We start from the raw sequence: 21,087 nt of genomic DNA on the forward strand, positions 1-21,087 counted from the left end.
TACTAGGTGTTCACCCAAGAGAAATGAACATGTCCAAAGATGTGTACAGTAATGTTCATAGCAGCTTTATTTGTAATAGCCAAATGTCCATCTTCAGGTGAATGTATATATAAACTGTGTTATATCTGTAAAATGGAATACTACTCAGCAGTAAAAACAAATGAGCTATGATACTCATTTCCCTGGTGGTTTCCCTGGTGGTTAAGATGGTAAAGAATCCACCTGCAGTACAGAAGACCTGGGTTCAATCCCTGGTCAGGGAAGATCCCCTAGAGAAAGGAATGGTTACCCACTCAAGTATTCTTGCCTGGAGAATTGCACGGACAGAGGAGCCTGGTGGACTACAGTCCATAGGGTAACAAAGAGTCAGACAAGACCGAGCAACTAACACTATGATACTCAAAATAATTATGCTGAGTGCAAATAACCAGATAAAAAGAGTACATACTCTATGATTCAATTTATGTAAAATTCTAGAAAATGTGAACTAATCTGTAGTGTCAGAAAGCAGATGGGGAAAGTGTTGGAGGAGGGATTATAGACAGGCATAAGGAAACTTTTGGAAGAAATGTGTATGTTCAGACTTATCGAATTGTATGTTTTAAGTATCTGCAGTTTATTTTGTCAATTATACCTTAAGAGAGTTGTTTGCAAAAAAAAAAAAGTATGAGGGGGATTTGTGTTGATAGAGAAGTTTATAGAGAAATATGTCCGTGGTGTAGTAAGCAAAAGAAGTTCCAGAATATTATATATAATTTGATCCCAGAGTTTTTTTTCAAACTTAGCAAATGAGAGTAATAAAATTCTTGCTTCTCATTGGATACTTCTGTGTATGTACGGAAGGTCTAGTAATTTACACAAGAACAGTGTTATCCTCAGGGAGTGAGATGTGGCACAGGACGGGGAGTTGATATACACATATTTAACACTGAACTGTTAACACTCTCAGTATTTTAAGTTTCATGTATCTGTGTATTAATAAAGGGTGCACTTTCCAGGGAAGTTACGTTCTAGACCCTGGAACTGTGAATTCACTCCCATTCGGATGGGCTGGTCGTTACGATTTCACCGCGCAGGTGTCACATCAATTTAGCTGAAGGCCAGCAGGCAGAAAACCCTCCCAGTCACCACTTAAGGAGATGCCCCTGAGCGGGTGGGAGCCGGCACGCACAGGTCCCCTGAGACAGTTGGAGCTATGCGCATGCGTGGCCGCCCGGGGGCGGGGCCGGGGGAGGGCCTGGGGGACGCCCGCGAGCTCTGGGGTCTTCGTCCCGGGCCCAGCGTATCCGGTTCCAGGGCAGCTGCCCAGAGCTCGGACGGGGGGGAATTGGGCCGCCGCCGCAGCCCGGCCGGCGAAAGCCCGGGCGCGCGGAAAGACACGCGGTGGTGTGTCTCCAGGTATCCTTTCCTTCTGGGGGAGCGGAGGTCTGCGGGGGGCTGCGCCTCCACTAGCTTTGAGGAAGCCGCGGGCAGGAGCGCGGGTCCTGCCCGGGGCGGGTTGTTTGAGGACCCGGCTAGCGCGCTTTCTCCCGGAACGGGGAGGCGCGACCTGGCGTCCTCAGCCCGGGCACTGGACTCCCCGAAACGGGGAGCGGGAGGGGGCACCCCCGGCTAGAGACTCCTCCCGACCCCAGGCCAGGCTGCCGTGGCCAACCCCCACCCCTGCATTTGCTTTTCCTCGAGGTGGGGTCTTCTGTCTGAGGTTTTACAGCCTCGGGTTGTTCGTTTCTTCCTATGGTGGTTTTTCTGCAGGGCCCAGCCCGGGACCCAGGTTTCCCGAATTTAGTCATTTTGTTCATCTTTGGAGGGTAAGCTCTGAACGGATTATGTTCGTCTTAACCTCTCTCTTAAGCGCGTATTAGTTGATGTTTTCATTACCTGTATGATTACTGATTACGCGGTCTCTTTTGCACGACGACTTGAAGTGTTTTCCCTTAACAGGAGGAGCCTGTTAAGAGTTTATGTTTACAAAGGCATGTCCTGGAGAAAAGTAGACACAAGCCTTCCCTGTAATTTGGAAGAATCTCTGCCCTTTTAGGTGTTATTGGTTTTGTCTTTCAGTTACCTGTGCCCAGAAATTTCCCCCAAAATATGAAGTGGAAAAACTGATTATTTGCTCAGAAAAATGTTGCAAAGTGCCTTCTTGAAACCTTTGTATTAATTGTTAAGATCCCTTGGTGTAACCAACACTGAGAAGAGACTCTCCCCATTTCAGAAGCCTTCCCTGTAAGAGAGCCTGGCTTGCAGTCCTCATTCCCTTTTCCCTTCGGAGTTGCAGGAGAGGTGGAGAGGGTTAAGAGAGGGGAACAGCTGAGACTCTCCCCCACCCCAGTTTCAAGGATTTAAACACATTGCCCAGTTCAAGTTTTTAAGAGTCACAACAGTAGAAAGTTGGCAATCACTGCTTTAAGAAAGATTTGTTTGACATAAATACATACCAGTTATTTATGTCCTGTTGGAACTTTGATGATACTGTAGTTTGACTTTCATATTTTAAAAAATTGTAGATTTTAGATTTAGAATGGAACCCAGAGGTCATGTGGGTTGCAAAGAACATAAATATTTTTGAAAACATTCTTAAAAAATTATATTTTGTCCTCTGGGCTATGTTCAGTGGGAAGACTTTGCCCTTTGGCACAATTTACTCTTCTATTAGTATTCTGTCAAGCAGTCAAGTTTCAAAACTATATTTTGAAATAAATCTTCCGCTCCCCTGTCCAGGCTACACCTCTCTGGCCATTGCACTGATGACTACTAGGATTTCAGACTCCTAACAGAGGTCCCCTGCATATGGGGGGAGCAATCTAATTTCTCAGTGTGCCACTTTAGAAGAGTTGCTTAAGGACATTTGCTCATTGTTTTTGTTCATTTTCATCTTGTTGCTTCCAACAAATATGTCTCATTTTTTTAGATAGTTTTAAATCTTTATGCTTTATCTGTAGTATTTACACAATATTTCTACTGTTGTGACTCATAAAAACTTGACGTCTTTAGAAGTGCCTTCTGTGTATTCATTTCATCAATCTGGAAGAACCTGGTGATGGTGCAGAAGATAGCTGCTTTCATTTCTGCTTCCAGGCGGGCTTTTAATGTTCAGTAACCTGTCTTTGATTATCTTTCCCTCAAGAATACTGTGGGAGAGTTCTTAGATACTTTTAGAGGCTCTGATTCACAGGGTCACCCATCTGCCAAATTAATTAACATATTTAAAAAAGGGAAATTGGGTTAGGGTGGTTAGTGAAGCCACCAAGTGGACTTTGAATCATCATTACGTTTTTTCCCCAAGTGCTGATAAACCTGTTTTGTGCTTGTGATCACTGTCAAGTTTGCTCATTTCTACATGTTTCAATTGTGGCTTACCACCTGATGGGGTCCTAAATTCTGGTTTTGTCTTCCACCAGTCCTCACTATTTGGTGACTCTTAAAACAACAGTCAACTCCCTTTAGCCACCAGGAAAGTAATTCATCTGAGTTTAAAAACTCCAGTGAGCCGATCTGAGTTAGGTACCTTCACAACGCCTACTTCTGGGTCTTAGGTAGAGACTCCCTATTTATATATCCTTTCCAGATCTCTTCAGTGTTTTCTAGCATAAAGCATGACCTGCATACATGGAATTAGCCATATTGATAGCTCAGTAGAAAAGTTTCTGTGGTAAATAAAACTATGTGTCATTTGGTTGGGAAAGTGTAAGTCACTTGACTTACCTCTCTCTTCTTTTGTGGTATTCCTCTGAAAGTGTCCCTGGTGGCTCCCATCTGCTTACTTCTGGAGTAGAATATAAAGGAGAGAGAGCTGACCTTGCCATTATCTGGAAGATAGGGTTTGTATGATAGTAGAGCAACACTTGGCAGTCTGGAAATCAAATTGTGGATATTGGGCTCTAATTCATTCTCCCTGTCTGTCTTCCACAGCTCTATTTTAGGAGTAGGATTCAGAGAGAAGAGAGCTGGCTGATGGTGGGCATTAGAGATTGAAGATAAGGTTTTAGTGGATTATTAATAAGTTGTCTCCTCCACCTGCTGTGTGTAACTGAGTTAGGCTTACAAAAAGGAGCAGAGTGAATTTATTTAATTTTACTTTATGACACTTATTCATGATGCCCAGACAATGAGTTTTATTCTGGTATTTGTAGTTGTTCAATCGTGTCTGACTCTTTACAACCCCGTGGACTGCAGCACCCCAGGCTTCTCTGTCCTTCACTGTCTGCCAGAGTTTGCTCAAGCTCATGTCCATTGAGTCAGTAATGCTATCCAGCCATCTCATCCTCTGCCATCCCTTTCTCCTCCTGTCGTTAATCTTTGCCAGCATCAGGGTCTTTTCCAGGGAGTTGGCTCTTCCTATCAGATGACCAAAGGGTTGGAGCTTCAACTTCAGCATCAGTCCTTCCAATGAATATTCAAGGTTGATTTCCTTTAGGATTGACTGGTTTGATCTCCTTGCAGTCCAAGGGACTCTCAAGAGTCTTCTCCAGCACCACGGTTTGAAGGCATCAATTCTTTAGGGCTCAGCCTTTTTTATTGTCCAGCTCTCACATCCATACATGACTACTGGAAAAACCATAGCTTTGACTATATGGACCTTTGTAGGCAAAGTAATGTCTCTGCTTTTTAATACGCTGTTAAGTTTGTCATTGCTTTTCTTTCAAGGAGCAAGCTTCTTTTAATTTCCTGGCTGCAGTCACCGTCCACAGTGATCTTGGAGCCCAAGAAAATAAAGTTCTGTCACTGTTTGCATTGCTTCCCCATCTATTTGCCATGCCTGGTGTAGACCTGTTTTTATTTTCTTCTGTATCCATAGACTGCTCCTAACTCTGATAAGTCACAGAAATTGATCAAACTTCAAAGAGAATACTAATAAATCATGAACAAATCAATTATGTCTGTCAATACAGGTGAAAAATTTAAAAATCACAGAAGCTTATGGTAACAGCAGACAATGGCACCCCACTCCAGTACTCTTGCCTGGAAAATCCCATGGATGGAGGAGCCTGGTAGGCTGTAGTCCATGGGGTCGCTAAGAGTCGGACATGACTGAGCGACTTCCCTTTCACTTTTCACTTTCATGCATTGGAGAAGGAAATGGCAACCCACTCCAGTGTTCTTGCCTGGAGAATCCCAGGGACGGGGGAGCCTGATGGGCTTCCATTTATGGGGTTGCACAGAGTCGGACACGACTGAAGCGACTTAGCAGCAGCAGCAGCAGCAGTCAGACTACATTCATATGGGAATGATAAATAATAAAAGTTCTGTCTGCTTATTTAATTATTATAACTGTAGAGGTGTTCAATTCAGTTCATTCGCTCAGTCGTGTCCAACTCTTTGCGACCCCATGGACTGCAGCACACCAGGCTTCCCTGTCCATCACCGACTCCTGGAGCTTTCTCAAACTCATGTCCTTCAAGTCAGTGATGCCATCCAACCATCTTATCCTCTGTTGTCCCCTTCTCCTCCTGCCTTCAATCTTTCCCAGTATCAGGGTCTTTTCTAATGAGTCAGTTCTTCACATCAGGTGGCCATAATATTGGAGCTTCAGCATCAGTCCTTCCAATGAATATTCAGGACTGATTTTCTTTAGGATGGACTGGTTGGATCTCCTTGCAGTCTAGGGGTCTCTCAAGAGTCTTCTCCAACACCACAGTTCAAAAACATCAGTTCTTCGGAGCTCAGCTTTCTTTATAGTCCAATTCTCACATCCATACAAGACTACTGGAAAAACCATAGCCTTGATTAGATGGACCTTTGTTGGCAAAGTAGTGTCTCTGCTTTTTAATATGCTGTCTAGGTTGGTTATAACTTTCCTTCCAAGGAGTAAGCGTCTTCTAATTTCATGGCTGCAGTCACCGTCTTCAGTGATTTTGGAGCCCCAGAAAATAAAGTCTGTCACTGTGTCCTTTGTTTCCCCATCTATCTGCCATGAAGTGATGGAACCAGATGCCATGATCTTAGTTTTCTGATTGTTGAATTTCAAGCCAAGATTTTCTCCATGATGGTGGAGTAGAGGGATGTGTGCTCATCTTCTCCTGTGAGAACTCCAAAATTACAACTTGCTACTGGACAACTGTCAACAGGAGAATGTTGGATCCCACCAAAAAAAAGATACCCCACATCCAAGGGCAAAGGAGAATCCCCAGCAAGATGGTAGGAGAGGCAAAATCGTGTTTAGAATCAAACCTCATACCTGCCAGAGACTCTTGGAGGGCTCAAACAAACCTTGTGCGCACCAGGACCCAAAGACCCTGCAGAGACTGAGCCAGAACTGTGTTTGAGTGTCTCCTGTGGAGGTATGGGTCAGCAGTGGACTGCTGCAGGGGCTCTGGGTGCAGTAGACCTGGGTATGGCATGTGACCTCTTGGAAGAGGTCACCATTAACCCCACCATAGAGCCCCCAGAACTTACACAAGACTGAGGAAACAGACTCTTGGAGGGCACAAACAAAACCTTGTGTGTACCAGGACCCAGGAAAGAGCAGCAGGGACCCCACGAGAGACTGACTCAGCCTTGCCCGTGAGTGTCCAGGAGTCTCGGTGGAGGCGTGGGTCGGCAGTGGCCTGCTGCAGGGTTGGGGGCACTGAGTGCAGCAGTGCCTGCATGGGACCTTTTGAAGGAAGTCACCATTATCTTCATTACCTTCTCCATAGTTTGGCCTTAGGTCAAACCATAGGGAGGGAACACAGCCCTCCCCATCAACAGAAAATTGAATTAAAGATTTACTGAGCATGGCCCTGCCCATCAGATCAAGACCCAGTTTCCCCCTCAGTCAGTCTCTCCCATCAGGACGCTTCCATAAGCCTCTTATCCTTCTTCTTCAGAGGGCAGACAAAATGAAAACCACAATCACAAAAAACTAACCAATCTGATCACATGGACCACAACCTTGTCTAACTCAAACTATGAGCCATGCCGTGTAGGGCCACCCAAGACAGACGGGTCATGGTGGAGAGTTCTGACAAAACGTGGTCCGCTGGAGAAGGGAATGGCAAACCACTTCAGTATTCTTACCTTGAGAACCCCATGAACAGTATGAAAAGTAGTGGTGGCATGTGCTTCTAAAAACTGGAACTGAAAGATTTACATAGCCTATTAACAAATGTAATCAGGGCTACCCTAATTGTTCTGTAGTAACTCCCTATATGTTTTTATTAAAATGTGAATTTTTAGAGCCCTCATTTGACTGTTTGATCCACAGTCTTCTATTTGAGTAGAGCTTCATGTGTAATTCCTGGTGAGTGTTGCTCTATTTCTATTGATGAGGCTAGTGGTATTTTGTTCTTGTTTTTGCTTTAATGGGCAGCTTTTCTTCTGAGTGGAATATAGTTTGGGAATCAGTAATTTTCTGATAATAACTTTCAGCATATACAATGATATATAAATGCCCTAAGTATAAAAATTGCTGAATTTTTACTTATATATTCTGATGAATGTGTTTTTGTGGTGGTTTGCCAAGCTAGGAAGTGAAATCAAATGGATATTGGTGAGTACCCTATGGCAGCAGTTACTTCATTTCATTCATTCACCGTGAACTGTAACTTGGGAGCCTTCTTTAGGTAAGAAAGTTGGTAGTTTGAAAAAGAAATGATCAGTTTTGAAAAACGATTGTATATGCTTAGGCTGGAATTTCTATATCTAGGTTTTCAAGCTAATAAAGATCCCTTTGTCTTGCACTTGATCATATGTTCCAGATGTTCATTGCTAAAAAATTATTTCATATAAAATGTATGGTTTGTGGATGGGTTTTCTATTCTGAAAGTTGATGTACATGAGGAAAAAGAAAACTAAGATGTTATTTTTTGATAGAATTATTGGTACATACTATCGTTTAGTTATTTTTGGTGACTCTGTCAGTGAATTGGGAACTTAATTTTTTTAACAGATACACAGGTTTAACATTTAATCCCTGTTACATGCGGTTTTAATATATAGCACAGTTCCTTTATTTAGAATCACAAGGTGGTTTTCTAACTGGGCATTTGGATGAAGTCTTTGTTTTATTTTTGGCTTCACTGCTTTTTTAATGAGGGATTATGTTAGCAATAACTTTTTGGTAATTCCTTAGTAAAATTTTAGCTTTCCGTTCTGTAGGCTTCCTAATAAAACAGTTACAAGCAAAATGTCAATAAATGTGCTCAGCTTCAGAGGTGAGTATCTGACGTCCATTCCTTTGCTTTCCTTGGACTGTTGTATTTCGTTTTAGGGAATTAACCCTTTAAAATAGTACATGCTTTGAATTATTGATATCAGCAGCTGCGCATATTCTACATGGTATTGCTCAGTTACGTACGTAAACTGGTTTAGTCAGATTAAGATGTGCACTGGCTCTTCTGCCTAGTGCTCGAGATACAGTTTTTTCCTACCCCTCCTTCCCTTTCCCAAACCCTAAAGATGGCCTTTCATTTTGCTCAGTGATTTTATGGGTCATTCCTATTTCTGGGATCCATCTCTATGTTGTGGTTAAGAAATGTTTCCCATCAGACAGTGACTCATGAGACAGGGATATTTACATATTAAATAAATATTTCATTAGATTTGAAGGTATGTTTCAGTTATGATACCAAATCTTCCACATACACATACCTAGCATCCAGGGATGAGAAGAGGGTTAAAGAGTCAACCAAAGTTAAATAAAATTCAGAACTACCCTTATTACTATTTTAAATTGTATACTTAAAATACTTTGAATTCTTATGTAAAATATATGTACAAGATAACCCTATATACTTGGCTATATCTATACCTGAATTTTGTCTGCACTTAGTTTTGTCTCCAGCTAATAGGAGTCATCCTTTCTTTCTGTTGGGAAAGAACGCTCGTTCCTTTGCTATGTTTACATCAGCTAGTGAGGACCCAGTATGCTGCTGCGGCTTCAGTCCCTGCCATATCCCGCTTCTCTAGATCTCCCATGTCCTGGGTGTCATCTGAAAACTGTCACAGGCCATTTGGCTTTTCGTTGGAACTGTGCTCCAGCTTAAGCAACATAATGAAATTTGTTCAGGAAAATGCATTAGATGATTTAACAACAAGGGCGACATTTATTGAGCACTTACTATGGGCTGGCACTTGAGTTACTTTAATCCTCTCAACAACCTTATGAGACGTAATGCATTTCTCCCTGCTTTTCAGGGGAGGAAGCTGAGGCTTATATTAATTTGCTCAGACAGAATCACATGGTTGGTAAATAACAGAGTTGGGACTTACCCAGATCCATGCTTTTAGTTATGTTTTCTAGCTCCCAACGGTCCCCACAACCCCACCCTGCTTGGAGTTCTCAGCACAATTGCACTGTGTTAGTGAGAATACAGTAATTGACTAGGAATAAACCTGGCACATGCTCTGCTTCCTTGGACCTTTCTTCCTGGAAACTTACCCCGACTACCCCCTCCCACATACAAACTCAAGAACATGCCATTCCCTTAAACTTCCACCAGCTGGTCCCAGTTTCAGTGATGGCATTCATCACTGTATTTTGCTGTTTCACCATAGCTCTTTGAGAACAAGTTCCCTCCTATTTGGGGCTTCTCTGGTGGCTCAGATGGTAAAGAATCTGCTGGCAGTGTGGGAAACGTGGGTTAGGAAGATTATCTGAAGAGGGGAATGGCTATCCAATCTAGTATTCTTGCCTGGGGAATCCCATGGAAAAGAAGAGCCTGGTGGGCTACAGTCCATGGTGTCGCCGCAAGTCAAACATGACTGAGCGACTAACGCTTTGACTTTTCCCTCCTGTTTATCTCTGTATGTCTAGTGCTAAGTAGTGCCTATCAATGCATGAAAGTGAAAGATTCCTGTGAAAATTGTCTTAAACTGTTTCTCATTTTCTGATGTTGTTATTCCATACAATTAAAGCAAAGTATAGGATGGGAATGTGGGGAAAATGATCACTTACCATTGTTTACTGTTTACAGAATGAAGAGGAACCGTTTATCTTTCATGAATAAAGTTCTCCAGTCTTCACCTGCAGTGAAACAGCCAAAACTTGGGTGCCATTCTTCTCTCAGCCAGACTCACATGCGTGCTGCTCTTCTGGACTGGGGGAATTTGCCTCACCACGTAGTGTTACGCATTTTTCAGTATCTTCCTTTAATAGATCGAGCCCGGGCATCTTCTGTCTGTAGGAGATGGAATGAAGTTTTCCACATACCTGACCTTTGGAGAAAGTTTGAATTTGAGCTGAACCAGTCAGCTGCTTCATATTTTAACTCCACTCATCCTGATCTCATTCAGCAGATCATTAAAAAGCATGCTGCCCATCTCCAGTATGTCAGCTTTAAGGTAAGAAAAATAAGCAGTACATAAAAGCGATGACTTAAGTTTTGTTAGTATTTGTGTTAGATCATTATACTGAAACAGTCAATGAATATTTCAGAATTCTTATCCCAATCTATTTCCTGTTTCTTTGTTGTTACTTGCGTAGATTTAGATGTAGTACTTGAGCTACAATTGAATAAACTTCAGCTTCCTTCATGTAGATGCCATTAATAATTTTAATAAAATTCAGGTAATCTTACAAGATTCGAAAGTATAAAGTGCTTAGAAAGTTCATTTGTCATCATCTCTGCTTTTCCTTTTTTGTCAAATATAGTGTATATTAGAGAAAAAATACTCATTTATTTTATAGTTTGAAGGGATAAGTACAGTTTTGTAGTTGAGTATTGAATTCTGTTAAATAATTATATTGCCAGTAACCTTCTAATGTTACATTCATGAAATTAAGATTTTTAATTGTCTCTGTAGGTTGATAGTAGTACTGAGTCAGCAGAAGCTGCCTGTGGTATACTTTCGCAGCTGGTAAATTGTTCTATCCAGACTTTGGGCTTGATTTCAACGGCCAAGCCAAGTTTTCTGAATATGTCCAAGGTAAAGATGATTTTTTTTGTGAGATTGACTACAATTCTTAAATATTATTGAACTAGACACACACAGGGCTTCCCAGGTGGTGCTAGTGGTAAAGAACTTCCCTGCCAGTGCAGGAGATGCAAGAGATGCAAATTTGATCCCTGGGTTGGGAAGATTCCCTGGAAAAAGAAATGGCAACCCACTCCAGTATTCTTGCCTGAAAAATTCCATGGACAGAAGAGCCTGGAGGGCTACAGTCCCTGGAGCTGCAGAATCAGACACAATGAAGCGACTGAGCATGCATTCAGTCAAACATAATTCTTTTCCTGAAAATAGATCACAACCTTACTTGCATTCAAATAATTACTTAAAGCGGGTTTTTGTTGACTAGCACTTAGATACACATTAGATATTTTTGATGAGATATCTAATGCATGGTTTCATTCTTTAGATCTGTTTTGTAATTTTAATAATTGTGTCACAGCAGATGGCATTAATATAAAATCTAGGTGTTGTATTTAGAATTTCCAAGTGCCAGTTGACATAGTTACATTGAGTGTAGAGTGTGTAGGGCCGATAGTGGATATCTTTCCTGAATTCAGTTGTTGCTCCATTGGAGGTGGAACAGTGTCATCTTTAACTAAATGTACTATACTGGTTAGGATAATGTTGGCATCCTTGCAGTAGAAATTCCAAAGGAACAGTGGCTTGAAAACATGGCTGAGGTTTATTTCTCTTACACTAAAGAAATCCATAGGCGCCGCAGTCCCTAGCTGTGGCCTGCTGTCCACTAGGACTGTGGAACCCACATTCCGCCTAGGCGCTTCCTTTCTCTCCACGGTGTTGTCTTCATTTTCATTTCCCAAGATGGCTTTCTGTGCTCCAGCCATCATGTCCTTGTTCTAGACCGCTGGAGGGAATAAATGGGGGGGAAGAGTGTGCCCTCTCCCTTTCAAGGTGTACAAGGCTAGCCATAAGTACCACACAGGGCTTCTTACTGGGCAGCTTAGCTCTGTGGCCACAGCACATCTCTGGGAAGCACGGAAAGTCTTTTAGCTGGGTGGCAATATGCCCAGCTAAAAATTAGAACCAGATTACCAAAGAAGAAAGGATGATGGTTCTTATGAAGCCACCAGCAGTCTCTGCCACAGAAATTAATGACTGCCTTCTCTTCATTCGGCTTTGACTTGAATGCCGTGTCCTCAGAGAGGCCCTCCTTGACCCATTTTGCTGAAACAACACCCCCTCCTCTAGTTACTCTCTGCAGTGTTTTATTTTCTTTACATCATTCATCAGAACTTGAAATCACCTTATTTATTTAATGTTTACTCTTCTCCTCCTGAAACAGAAGACATCAGCTCCTTGAGGGTGGGGACTCTCTTTTGCTTATTTACCATAATAAACCCAGAATTAGAATAGTGCCTCATATGTAATAAGCACTGAACTCTGGTCATCAGTGAAACTGACTAATGGAAGCCTTCCTGTAGAAGTGGATGGAGGAATAGCAGCATCTCCGTTCTCATTAACTGGGTCATGGCTCTCTTTTAGAATGCATTTCTGCTAGCCTGTTAATCTTTTTAAGAGGTATGCTGAAAAAAAATGGGTCACTTGGGGATTCAATAATCAGATGAAAACTTACTACTTCTAAATAGTTATTTTTGTTTATGAGATAGGGAAGCAGATTAGCCTGAAATTCTTAGATTCTGGGCTGTCTCTCTGCTGCACATCAGCTTCCAGGGCCAGCTTCTGGGTTACCTGAGGCAGTTACCAGAGGCTTCATTCTAAGACGCGCCTCCACACAAAATGAGCTCTGTGGCTTCTGGCAAAGTTGTGGATGTCTCTGTGCCTCAGTTCTTTGATTTGCAGACTGAGGGAAAGTGATGTATGGATACAGAATGTTGATCTGCCTGAGAAGTACTGACCTAGAGACTTCCATGGCAGTTCAGTGGTTAAGACTTTCCTTCCAGTGCAGGGGATGTGATTCAATCCCTGATTGGGGGGCTAAGATCCCATATGCCTTGTGGCCAAAAAACCGAAAACATAAAAACAGAAGCAGTATTGTAATAAATTCAATAAAGACTTTGAAAATGGTCCTCTTTTTAAAAAAAAGCAATAGTACATGGTTACTGTAATGAAATATGTACTCTAATGCTTAAGTGTGTCCTTCAGGACTGAAAGAGTCCTATGGAAGTTGATTAAAAGTGAAATAAACCTTACATTTCTTAAGGGAAAAGAGTGAACTCTTTCTTTTCCTCTAATAATTTTTGGCACCATAAAGTTTAGTAGAACTATTCAAAACCCTGAAGGACAATGCCATCAAAGTGTTGCATTCAATATGTCAGCAAATCTGGAAGACCCAGCAGTGGCCACAGGACTGGAAAAGATCAATCCTCATCCCAATTCCCAAGAAGGGTAGTACTAAAGAATGTGCTGAACATCAGATAATTGCACTCATCTCCCATGCTAGTAAGGTCATGCTAAAATCCTGCAAGCTAGGCTTCAGCATTTTGAGAACCAAGAACTTCCAGATGTCCAAGCTGGTTTTAGAAAAGGAAGAGGAACCAGAGGTCAAATTGCCAACATTCAGTGGATCATAGAGAAAGCCAGGGAATTCCAAGAAAACATCTACCTCTGTTTCATGGACTGCTCCAAAGCCTTTGACTGTGTGGATCATAATAAATTGTGGAAAGCTCTTAAAAGAGATAGGAGTACCAGACCACCTTACCTATCTCCTGAGAATCCTGTATGCAGGTCAAGAAGCAACAGTTAGAATCCTGTATAGAACAACTGATTGGTTCAGGATTGAGAAAGGAATACAACAGCGTTGTGTGCTGCCACCCTGTTTGTTTAACCTATACGCTGAGCATATCATAAGAAATGATGGTCTGGATGAGTTACAAGCTGGAATCAAGGTAGAAGGGAGTAACCTCAACAACGTTAGATATGAGGATGATACCACTCTAATGGCAGAAAGCAAAGAGGAACTAAAAAACCTCTTGATGAGGGTGAAGGAGGAGAGTAAAGGAGCTGGCTTAAAACTATATGTTAAAAAACTAAGATCATGGCATCTGGCCCCATTACTTCATGGCAAAGAGAAGGGGAAAAGGTGGGAGTAGTGTCAGATTTCCTCTTCTTGGGCTCTAAAATCACTGTGGATGGTGACTGCAGAAGATGATGATTGCTTCTTGGCAGGAAAGCTATGACAAACCTAGACAGTGTGTTGAAAAGCAGAGATATCACTCTGCTGACAGAAGTCTGTGTAGTGGTCTTCCCAGTGGTCATGTATGGTTGTGAGAGATGGACCATGAAGAAGGCAGAGCACCGAAGAGATGAAGCCTTCAAACTGTGGTGCTGGAGAAGATTCCTAAAAGTCCCTTGGACAGTAAGGAGATAAAACCAGTCAATCTGGAGGAAAATCAATCCTGAATTCTCATTGGAAGGACTGATGCTGAAGCTGAAGCTCCAGTATTTTGGAGAAAAAGCAAGAGAATTCCAGAAAAACATCTACTTCTGCTTTATGGATTACACCAAAGCCTTTGACTGTGTAGATCACAACAAACTGGGAAATTCTTCAAGAGATGGGAATACTAGACCACTTTACCTGCCTCCTGAGAAATCTGTTTGCAGCTCAAGAAGCAGCAGTTAGAACTGGACATGAAACAACAGACTGGTTCCAGATTGGGGAAGGAGTATGTCAAGGCTGTGTATTGTCACCTTGCTTTTTAACTTATATGCAGAGTACATCATGAGAAATGCCAGCTTGGATGAAGCGCAAGCTGGAATCAAGATTTCCGGGAGAAATACCAATAACCTCAGATATGCAGATGATACCACCCTTATGGCAGAAAGTAAAGGAACTAAAGAGCCTTTTGATGAAAGTGAAAGAGGAGAGTGAAAAAGCTGGCTTAAAACTTAACATTCAAAATATTAAGATCATGGCATCCGGTCCCATCACTTCATGGCAAATAGATGGGAAAACAATGGAAACAGTGCCAGACTTTATTTTCTTGGGCTCCAAAATCACTGCAGATGGTGACTGAAGCTATGAAATTAAAAGATGCTTGCTCCTTGGAAGGAAATCTGTGATCAACCTAGACAGCGTATTAAAAAGCAGAGATATTACTTTGCCAGCAAAATGTCCTTCTAGTCAAAGCTATGGTTTTTCCAGTAGTCATATACGGGTGTGAGAGTTGGACTATAAAGAAAGCTGAGTCCTAAAGGAGTGATGCTTTTGAATTGTGGTGTTGGAGAAGACTTGAGAGTCCCTTGGACTGCAAGGAGATGGAACCAGTCAATCCTAAGGGAAATCAGTCATGAGTATTCATTGGAAGGACTGATGCTGAAGCTGAAACTCCAATACTTTGGCCATCTGATGCAAAGAATGGACTCCTTGGAAAAGACCCTGATGCTGAGAAAGATTGAAGGGAGGAGGAGAAGGGAGTGACAGAGGGTGAGATGGTTGGATGGCATCACTGACTTGACAGACATGAGTTTGAACAAGTTCCGGGAGTTGGTGATGGACAGGGAAGCCTGGCATGCTGGAGTCCATGGGGTTGGAAAGAGGTGGACATGACTGAGTGACTGAACTGAGCTGATGTGAACATCTGACTCATTGAAGTCCCTGATGCTGGGAAAGATTGAGGGTAGAAGGAGAAGAGGAGAGAGAATGAGATGGCTGAATGGCATCACTGATGCAGTGGACACAAACTTGGGCAAACTTTGGGAGATGGTGAAGGACAGGGAGGCCTGGTGTGCTGCAGTCCATGGGGTCACAAAGAGTCGTGCACGACTGGACAACAACAGCAAAGTTTAGTAAAGAGGTTCGGCTGTCCACCATTTGAGAATGTGTGTAACTCAGTTTACACTTGTATAAACCATTGATTTCTTGTAAAGGAATTATGATGTATAACCAATTTGGTCATTCTGTTAGGGACAGTAGAGCCTTTGATAGAATCCAAGTTGATTATGAAAAGGAAAAAATGTGCATAGATTTGTTTTCTAGACTTTCTGTGTCAAAAAATGACCTGAAAAGTTCTGAAACTCCACCCATTATGAAGTCAGACTGTAACTAAACTTTTTTTTGTCAGTCTTCAAAACAGAAAGTTTTCAAAATGTATCTTTGTTTAGATAATTTGCTAAAAAAAAAAGTCTCTGAAGAATATGACATCATTTATTCATCAACAGTAAATATTGACTTTTACTATGTACCAGATACTATTTTAGGTGCTAGAAATACACGAATGAATAAAACAGATAAGAATTTATTTATCCTAGACTAGGGTGTTGACTCAGTCCAGATAGTAAATTTCAGGCTTTGTGGGGCCTATCGCTCTGCTCACTTCTCGCACTGTAGTGTGAAAGAAGAGCAGTACATAAATGAGTCCCACAGTGCTCTTCTATGGTCAGGCTTTAATTAGGGACACTGAAAGAGCTTCACTTAAGTTTTGCATATCACAAAGCACTCCTCTTTAAAAATTTTCTTTGAATCATTTGAAAATATAAAAACCATGCAGTGGCTTAGATGATAAAGAATCCACCTGCAATGCGGGAGACCTGGGTGTGATCCCTGGGTCCAGAAGATCCCCTGGAGAAGGGAATGGCGACCCACTCCAGTATTCTTGCCTGGAGAATTCCATGATCAGAGGAACCTTGTGGGCTATAGTCCATGGGATCGCAAAGAGTCAGACATGAATGAGTGACTAACACTTTTCACACTTAACTCATGAGCCGTACGATAAAGTGGACTGGACTTGGCCCGTGGACCATAACTTGCCAACCTCTATTCTAGGAAATACATAAGATTATATCCTTTTAATGTTGAAAAGTAAATCCTTAAGATTGAAAATAATTGGAAGATGTGTTTATGAAATCTTTGAGACTTCTTCCTCTCTCACTATTCCATTTAGCAATGATAAAAGTAATAAAACTGTACTTTGCTATTTCTCCTGGCTAATGGCACTATGAAAAGCAGTAATATGTTGATCACTTTTATTATGCTATTATAAGCATATGTTGATATATTAATAAATAGTTTTGATGAAATTATTGCAGCTGTAGATTTTAAAATAATGTTTTATAATTTTTTCTTATTGCCATGCTAGTCTCATTTTGTGTCAGCACTTACAGTTCTTTTTGTTAACTCAATATCATTGTCATCAATCAAAATTGAAGACACGCCAGTGGATGATCCTTCTTTGAGCATTCTTGTGGCCAATAATAGTGGTACTCTAAGACGCCTAAAAATGAGTAGCTGTCCTCATGTTTCATCTAATGGTAGGTTTTATTTTTGAGCTCATATGATGTTTTATTATAGTAATAGTAGTAATACAATTTCCTGTTGAACACTACATGCTTATGAGATATAATTCATCAATCTTTCTTTCAAAAGAACTCAGTGTATTGATGTAAGCTAAATATAGTTTAAATTGCTTCTCCTAAGAGTATCTTACTTATATATATATTTTTTATTGTATGTATAATTATATATATGGGGCTTTTCGGTTGGTGCAGTGGTAAAGAATCTGCCTGCCAATGCAGGAGACGGAAGAGATACAAGTTCAATCCCTGAATGGGGAAGATCCTCTGGAGAAGGAAATGGCAATCCACTCCAGAAGGACTAAGTACACATATTCACATAATTATTTATATTATATATATATATATATATATATGCACACATACACACATACAAATACAGATTTGCATGCAAATTATATATATATATCAGCATCCATCTCAGAAATCATTAGATGTCTATTCTAGGAAATAATGAATAACTGATACAAATTTAAATTCACAAAATGTTGTGTTAGTATCCATACTCTTTGTGTTTAAAGATTTTTCCCCATTTCCTGCAGGAATCCTTTGTGTAGCTGACCATTGTCAAGGTCTTAGAGAACTGGCATTGAATTATTACATGCTAAGTGACAAACTTCTCCTGGCGCTTTCAAACGAGACTCATGTTAACCTTGAGCATCTTCGAATAGATGTTATGGGTGAAAATGCTGGACAAATTGAATTTCATTCTATTAAAAGACAAAGTTGGGATGCACTTATTAAACACTCCCCTGGAGTGAATGTTGTTATGTACTTCTTTTTATATGAAGAGGAAATGGAGACGTTCTTCAAAGAAGAAACCCCTGTTACTCATCTTTATTTTGGTCGGTCAGTAAGCAAAGAGATTCTAGGACGGCTAGGTCTTAACTGTCCCCGACTAACAGAGTTAGTTGTATGTGCTAATGGTATTCAGGTCATTGATACTGAACTTATTTGTATTGCTGAACACTGTAAAAACTTGACAGCCTTGGGCCTCAGTGAATGTGAAGTTAGCTGCAGTGCATTCATTGAGTTTGTAAGACTGTGTGGGAGAAAGCTAACCCACCTCTCTATCATGGAGGAAGTTTTGATACCTGATGATGTTTATAGCCTAGGTGAAATTCACACTGAAGTCTCCAAATACCTGGGAAGAATATGGTTTCCTGATGTCATGCCTCTCTGGTAATTGACTACTGAACCAAAGATTCTTAACTTTTTTTTTTTTTAATCTATAAGATTAGCTTCTTTCTGTCTATGCAAATGTAAATTTTAAGATGCGTTGCTGAAATGTGTTAGGTGAAATCTTGTATTGTTTACAAACTACCTTAATGGATTATAGCAGAAGCATTTGAGAAACTATGAGAGATTTGAAAAGACAGAAATCATAAATAGAGCACAGACACTGTATGGTGGGTTAGATAGTTGATAGCTGCTGCTGCTGCTAAGTTGCTTTAGTCTCGGCCTACTCTGTGCGACCCCATTGATGGTAGCTCACCAGGCTCCCCCGTCCCTGGGATTCTCCAGGCAAGAACACTGGAGTGGGTTGCCATTTCCTTCTCCAATGCATGAAAGTGAAAAGTGAAAGCGAAGTCGCTCAGTTGTGTCCGACTCTTCGCGACCCCATGGACTGCAGCCTACCAGGCTCCTCCGTCCTTGGGATTTTCCAGGCTAGAGTACTGGAGTGGGGTGCCTTCTCCAGATAATCAGTTTGTAGATAAGTTCCTCAGCCTTCCTTGAAGGCATATTTTGACTTGCTAAATAAATTTGTAATATTGAATTTTGGATCCCTTAAATTATGTCACTTACAATTTTATATTGTTAATTGTTTCTGTTTCATCTTGGTATTAATATACTTTACAAAATATTTAGTATTAGAAACTAAGAGTACACTCAAAGTAGAGATACAGAGGCTGGCTTAATTGAACTCTATTTTTTAGCAGTATATAAGATCATGTTATGATTCAGTAAATAACTTGTAATTTCTAGTGCATTTCAAATTCTACTTTGTTGTATTAACTTGGGAGAAAATGGGCATTAGATTAACATTAAATAATGCTAATTCATTTTATAAAGATACTGTGTAATTGGTTAAACACACTACTGAGATAAAAAGTAAATTTTTTAGAGGGTGTTTGTGAGGGAATCAGCATTTACTGGATATATTTACTATGTATCTGAAACTATGCCAGATCCTTTGCAGAAGTGGTTGTTTAATTAGTAACACAGCCAAAACACTTTAATTATTGTTTATACTTTATAATTATACTTTAATGGCTACGATTTATTGCCTTTAAGATGAATATGTATCCTTAAAATGACCCATAAGACCCCACAGGTTCTGGCTTCTGGCTTCTCCCTGCTTCTTTGACCTTGTCTCCTCCCACAGGTGCCCTTTGCCCCTTCTGTTCTCATCCTCTTTCGGTTCCTTAAAATTGCCATGCACCCTCTAGTCAGAGCGCATTTGTACATATTCTAGGCAGATTTTAAAGTCATATGTTATTGTTAATATGCCCTGAGTGTGATAAATGTTGTCACAAAAATGTAGTGATTCCTCCCTGTCCAGCTATGGCCTCTTAAATTGACCACTTACCTTGTTCTTTCATTAAATTACTTTCTTTCAGAAAACTCAAAACATTTTCTAAATAAAGATGGATTTTATAGTCATTTAAGCTAATATCTGACACCAAAATTTTAAGTATATGTTATAATCACCTTCAATAAAGAAAATTAAGTTACTCAGTGCTGTTACCTCCCTGTCGTTTGAACCTGTGCAGTACTTTAGACTGAACATTTTAACACTCAAACCTAAAGGAAAAGGAAATTAAGAAAACAAAACAACCTTCTGATACAGTGCACCAGAGGGCGCTATATTCTAGTGATTCTGAGGAAAGAAGTCCTTTAGTCTAAAGTTTGCATTTATGTTCAACAGATATGAGAGTGCCTGTGGGAGGCGAGGCAGAAAGCAGCATTTTCGCTCTTCTTTGGAGAAGCCGTCTGTTCTGGGTAATGAGTGTGGTTTCTAAAACAGTCACTTCAGAAGGTTGATTATTTAGAAGACTAAATGTATATGTCATTGTTCAAACATTTTAGAGCTCCTTTTAAAATTGCCTTTGAAATCAGTATGCTATTTCCTTTTTTGTGATCTCAATGGGAGCACAGGCTTTGTCTTTTGAAGAAAAATGTAATCTTTGGAAGTGACCTAAAGTTACTTGGCACTAGGGAGATGAATAAGGTAGATGATCAAACCAGACACTGCCGGTGTTGCAGTTTTCTTCTTTTTAACCAAAACTTAAAGTCTTAATTTGCTAGCCTTGTATAAGATGTTATGACACAGTAGAGAATAGTATCTAACTGGATATGAGAAAGTACTGATGGTGTTTTATAGACTAAACTATCTGAGAGCCGTCAGTGAGTCTTCTTCCTGAATACCCACCCGAGTCCCGTTGCCTCTATAACATCTTATTCGTAATGATAAATACCCGTGAAGTCACCTCCCAACCGTAAAACTACAGCATTGATAGTAACTTAAATTTTTCTATGTGGTCCTTCCCTATCCAGTCCTGAGATAACTAGTGTTTATTATTTGCTCGATTTCCTTTTTATATGTTTTTATCACATATACATGTGTTCCTAAAAATTCTGTTTTGGCTTTAGTTGTTTTGACTTAATAAAACAGTATCATGCTATATGCCCTTTTGAGCTTTTTTAATGATTCATCTATTTTGTTATGTTTAGCTGAGGTTCATTTATTACAACTGCTGTATAATATTCCATTCTGTACCGAAACCACAGTTTGTCCATCTGACTATTGACAGGCATTTGAGTTGTTCCGGGTTTTGCTATGACAAATAGTCATATTATGAGCATTCTTGTACACAGGTGCTAGTATACCAAAGCAGCCCCTTCTCTTTAGTAAAAAAGTTAAGTTGACTACATTTCCAATAG

General features: G+C 40.6%; 1 protein-coding gene across 5 annotated transcripts; it reads left to right on the forward strand.

The window, feature by feature from the left end:
• Positions 1–903: 903 nt before the first annotated feature.
• Positions 904–20,828, forward strand: FBXL21 (F-box and leucine rich repeat protein 21). 5 transcript variants are annotated; one of them, XM_059887984.1, is made up of 5 exons: positions 904–1,398; positions 9,897–10,263; positions 10,726–10,848; positions 16,929–17,100; positions 20,072–20,828. In XM_059887984.1, exons 1-5 carry the CDS (start codon positions 1,196–1,198, stop codon positions 20,185–20,187), a joined length of 981 nt encoding a protein of 326 aa, XP_059743967.1. In that variant the 5' UTR covers positions 904–1,195; the 3' UTR covers positions 20,188–20,828.
• The last annotated feature ends 259 nt before the right edge of the window (positions 20,829–21,087 follow it).

This window comes from Bos taurus, chromosome 7 (genome assembly GCF_002263795.3).
Source record: "Bos taurus isolate L1 Dominette 01449 registration number 42190680 breed Hereford chromosome 7, ARS-UCD2.0, whole genome shotgun sequence".
Classification (NCBI taxonomy): domain Eukaryota; kingdom Metazoa; phylum Chordata; class Mammalia; order Artiodactyla; family Bovidae; genus Bos; species Bos taurus.

Bases quoted from the DNA above. Each gene is read 5' to 3' on its own strand.
- FBXL21 (XM_010807297.4), top strand. From the start codon at position 1,735: ATGGTGGTTTTTCTGCAGGGCCCAGCCCGGGACCCAGGTTTCCCGAAT. The intron at 10,264-10,725 runs GTAAGAAAAATA...TTGTCTCTGTAG, and splicing joins TCCAGTATGTCAGCTTTAAG to GTTGATAGTAGTACTGAGTC. The intron at 17,101-17,684 runs GTAGGTTTTATT...CATTTCCTGCAG, and splicing joins TCCTCATGTTTCATCTAATG to GAATCCTTTGTGTAGCTGAC.